Below are 4,035 nucleotides of genomic sequence, written 5' to 3' on the forward strand. Positions count from 1 at the left end.
GATCAAACATGCGTCTTTTTCTCTCTCTTCCACCTGTCTTGTAACTGATGTTGATAACCTTCTACTACAAAATTATAAGATTTTTTTTGAAATAAAAAATTATAAGATCGGCTGATGAAAGCCCAGCAATTTCTTTTTGAAGCAGTACCCATCACAGATTCACAACGGGGAAACCTACCACCCTGCTCCCATCAAGGCGCCAGGGAGACTGACACCGGGCCCCATAACGGATAACCCGACAGGGACCCCACATGGCAGCAACCTAGCACCCATTGCAGCACTCCCGTGGTCGAGGATATTTTTGTCCGTATGCCGCCATCCCAACAACTGACGGAGGCAGGCCCTCCACGTGCCCGCCGCTGGTTGGCTGCGCGGTCGCGTGCGGGGAGACCACGACCTGTGAGCGCGCCACGTCCTAACCACCCGACGGAGCACTCCCCCCGCTCCACTGCGCCCCCAAAGACCTGGATCCCCTGTGCCGCCTTCCTCTGCTGCATCATTCGCAATCGCAGGTGACCCACTCGTCGCCACCAAGCTAGCTTGCTCGAGCCTTTCCGAGAGGCGCATGTGACTCGCAGCGAGGCTCTGAGCTCCTTTGCTCTGAGCTCTCCTGGTGTCCGTGTCGTTTGATGCTGAGCTGAGAGACAGCAGACAGGTGAGGTGAGGAGGGAGGGATGGAGTTCAAGAACGGCGGGTCGTCGTCGCAGCGCCGGCCGGCGGTGGAGGAGGGGGCGCCCCTGGCGAGGCAGGGGTCGGTCTACTCGCTGACGTTCGACGAGTTCCAGAGCGCGCTCGGCGGGGCCGCCGGCGGCGGTGGCGGCGGCATCGGGAGGGACTTTGGCTCGATGAACATGGACGAGCTGCTCCGGAACATCTGGAACGCGGAGGAGACCCAAGCCATGGCCTCCGCCTCCGGCGCGGGGGCGCAGCCGGCGCCGCTGCAGCGCCAGGGCTCGTCGCTCACGCTTCCCCGCACGCTCAGCTCCAAGACGGTCGACGAGGTGTGGCGCAACCTCGTGCGCGACGAGCCACCGCAGGGGGTGGACGGCGGCGGGCAGCAGCAGGCCCACCGCCAGTCCACGCTCGGCGAGATGACTCTGGAGGAGTTCTTGGTCAGGGCCGGCGTGGTCAGGGAGAACCCCGCGCCCGCCGCCGCCCCAGCGCCACCGCCCATGCTGCCGCCGCGGCCGGTCCCTGTTGCCCCCAAAAGTACCGCCTTTCTTGGGAATTTCCCGGGTGCCGATGACGCCGCCGCCGCGGTAGCGCTGGGGTTCGCGCCGATCGGCATGGGGGATCCGGCCCTGGGCAATGGGCTGATGCCGCCCAGGGCGGCTGGCATGGGAGGCAGCGCCATGGCCGTGCAAACAGCGGTGAACCAGCTTGATTCTGGCGGGAAGGGGTACAGCGACCTGTTGTCGCCAACGGAGCCTCTGCCGTATTCCTTTGAGGGGATGATTCGGGGGAGAAGGAATGGCGGCGGAGTGGAGAAAGTGGTGGAGAGGAGGCATAGGAGGATGATCAAGAACAGGGAATCGGCAGCGAGGTCCCGAGCGCGCAAACAGGTCGCAACCTTTGTACTAAATTCATGCATGTCTTACCAATCAAGCCATTTGTTAGTGCAAGACTGCAATCTTGCTGAGCTGAAAATAAGATATTCGAAAATTTCATCCACAGTAGTAACTCAATATGCTGTGCTTGTTCTTGAGTCATGACTCATGACATGGTAAATTTTGGCAATTGTAAGTGTAATCAGAGTCATTGTCCAGTGCGACCTGAGCTTCTGGCTACTGAACTTGTGTTTCTTTAAAGCGGACAGTTTTTCAACTTTCCTGTTTCGTTAAAAAATATTATTTTATTGCATAGGCTTATACAATGGAGTTGGAAGCAGAGGTTCAGAAACTCAAGGAGCTGAATCAGGAACTGGAAAGGAAACAGGTGCCTTTCCTAGCTTTTTATAAACACTGCAACTGCAGGTGTTAACGCATTAACTCTTGAGGAGCATTTATTCATAATCATTCTGAAATTGGTAGTTTCACGCTTTCAGCATGTCCATTTTGCTGGCACCTATAGAGTTCCGGGGAATGATTCAATATCTATTTGTTAGGGTGCTATAAGTACGATATTCATGTGTTATGGCATACCAACCTGTGCATCTCCAAAATCAAAAAGTTGCACCCTGTATATTTCTGGATATCAATGATCTGAGCATCTTTTAGCACATCATGGACCATGTTTTTTAAGTGAACATTTTTTTTAACAAACTTTAAGTGAGCATTGCAAAACAAGGAAAGGTTTGTCAGTGTATCAACAGACTTGACATCCTGAATCACTTCGTGCAGTTATAGACTATGATACTGCATTGATGGGTTACACTAAACATTTTTAAGAATAGGCACTCATTGATGGGTCTCGTTCTTTGGATGTGCTCATTGTACTTATCGTTCATTTCTTCATCATGCAGGCAGAGATTATGGAAATGCAGAAGAACGAGGTAATTGCTTTTGTCATTTGTAAATGCCAAACCTTCCTATGTTCGACTTATATATTATCTTGGTGTTCTTTCTGCTTAAGCATGCTACTTCTTCTATTAGTTTGCCAAAAAGAAAAACAGAGACGGAAAAATCCGGTGAAGAAAAACTATATTGTTACTTTCTCTCACCTTGTGAGTGGCTAATTGAGCAACCAGTTGCTAAATTGGTTGTAGGATTCAGTTAGGGACTCGACCTTTCTTACTCTTGCAGAGTTTCTTTCATTCTGGCACATTTATGTCAACACATAACTTCAAATATGCTCCATTATCCTTCTAGGTTGCTTAGCCAGGGATTTTTTTTATCAATTATGAGGATCGTTCATTACTCATCAAATTACACCTGTCGTTGTCGAAAAAAATGAAAGTACTTATCAAATTACAATGACGCGCATGTACCAATGCATGATATTTCATCTCACTATTATGAGGGCTCGATGACAGTATGATTGGCTAGCTCGAGTAGGCAACGGATCAGTAAGAACTGAATTATTTGATTTTTTGAGTTGTCATCCTTTATTTCCTTTCTTAATGTTCAACTATCAGATATTTGGAGCAGTTTACAAGTACCAGAATATAATTGTAATTTCATAAAAATGAACACTTGTATTGCTATTTGCTAATGGTGGTCGCAAATTCTGGCGACAGCTACCAGAGATGTTGAAGGATCCATTCAGACGGAAGAAACGGGTGTGCTTGCGAAGAACACTGACTGGCCCCTGGTGATGGCTGTCTCGAACAGTAGATGACCTGCTACATACCTGCACTGGTTCTTGTGATCTGTATATAATTCCCCTCCGAATAGACTAGCGATGAACGTAGTCAGAATCGATTGTACTGCTAGCTCCCTTCTGCCGCTTTCGTAGTGCGCAGTACTGTGGCGGTGGCATCGCAAACTGACATGTAGATTGTGTAAACCAAGTTGGAGTGAAGCCGGCAGTAGGAACCGGCTCTAGCCGTCCTCTAGAGCTTGTGTAGAGTTGTTGCCTAGGTTTGCGTCTTGCCGGCTCATCGTATAGAGATTGGATGGTTTCAGAAGATCGATGTAAGTAGATTAATGGGATCCAACTAGGGAGAGCATGGGGCCGGCTTGATGATTACCTGTGTATCTGATGGATTAAGTATGGAAATATCTGTTACTGTTTGTGTGTGATGAAAAAATCGCTCGGCGTTAATTGTGCGGGTGATGCTGTGCAGAGATAATGGAATGTTAGTAGTTGTAGAAATCATGTTCTTGTTGGTTCTTTTTGGGGAGGATTTTACTTATGGGCATGGCCCAGAAATGAACTGGGCCCTATCTGGCATTGCCCAACCGAGACGAGACGAGAACTTTTTTTATTTTTATATTTTTTATTTTAGCATTTTGCAAAAATATATAGTTGGATGAAAAAATTGCAAAACCAAGCTATTGTCGCCGGCTGGGCCGGCGGAAGGGTCTTACCGCCGGCCTGGGGTACACCCTCCGCACCACACTTTCAAAAAATCATAACTAATTCATATTAACTCAG

The 4,035-nt window shown here is 49.1% G+C and overlaps 1 protein-coding gene across 1 annotated transcript; it reads left to right on the top strand.

The window, feature by feature from the left end:
• Positions 1 to 457: 457 nt before the first annotated feature.
• On the top strand, positions 458 to 3,700 carry LOC101758999 (bZIP transcription factor TRAB1). The gene is made up of 4 exons (XM_004956953.2): positions 458 to 1,562; positions 1,864 to 1,935; positions 2,462 to 2,491; positions 3,176 to 3,700. The coding sequence occupies exons 1-4, from the start codon at positions 675 to 677 to the stop codon at positions 3,251 to 3,253; spliced, it is 1,068 nt and encodes a 355-aa protein (XP_004957010.1). The 5' UTR covers positions 458 to 674; the 3' UTR covers positions 3,254 to 3,700.
• Positions 3,701 to 4,035: the final 335 nt, after the last annotated feature.

The sequence above is a fragment of the Setaria italica genome, chromosome II, assembly GCF_000263155.2.
Source record: "Setaria italica strain Yugu1 chromosome II, Setaria_italica_v2.0, whole genome shotgun sequence".
Taxonomy (NCBI): Eukaryota; Viridiplantae; Streptophyta; class Magnoliopsida; order Poales; family Poaceae; genus Setaria; species Setaria italica.

What these genes read in the sequence shown, in the direction of transcription:
- LOC101758999 (XM_004956953.2), top strand. Translation starts at nt 675, where the DNA reads ATGGAGTTCAAGAACGGCGGGTCGTCGTCGCAGCGCCGGCCGGCGGTG. An exon ending in AGGAACTGGAAAGGAAACAG is followed by an intron (nt 1,936 to 2,461) that starts GTGCCTTTCCTA and finishes TTCATCATGCAG; the next exon opens with GCAGAGATTATGGAAATGCA. An exon ending in TGGAAATGCAGAAGAACGAG is followed by an intron (nt 2,492 to 3,175) that starts GTAATTGCTTTT and finishes TTCTGGCGACAG; the next exon opens with CTACCAGAGATGTTGAAGGA.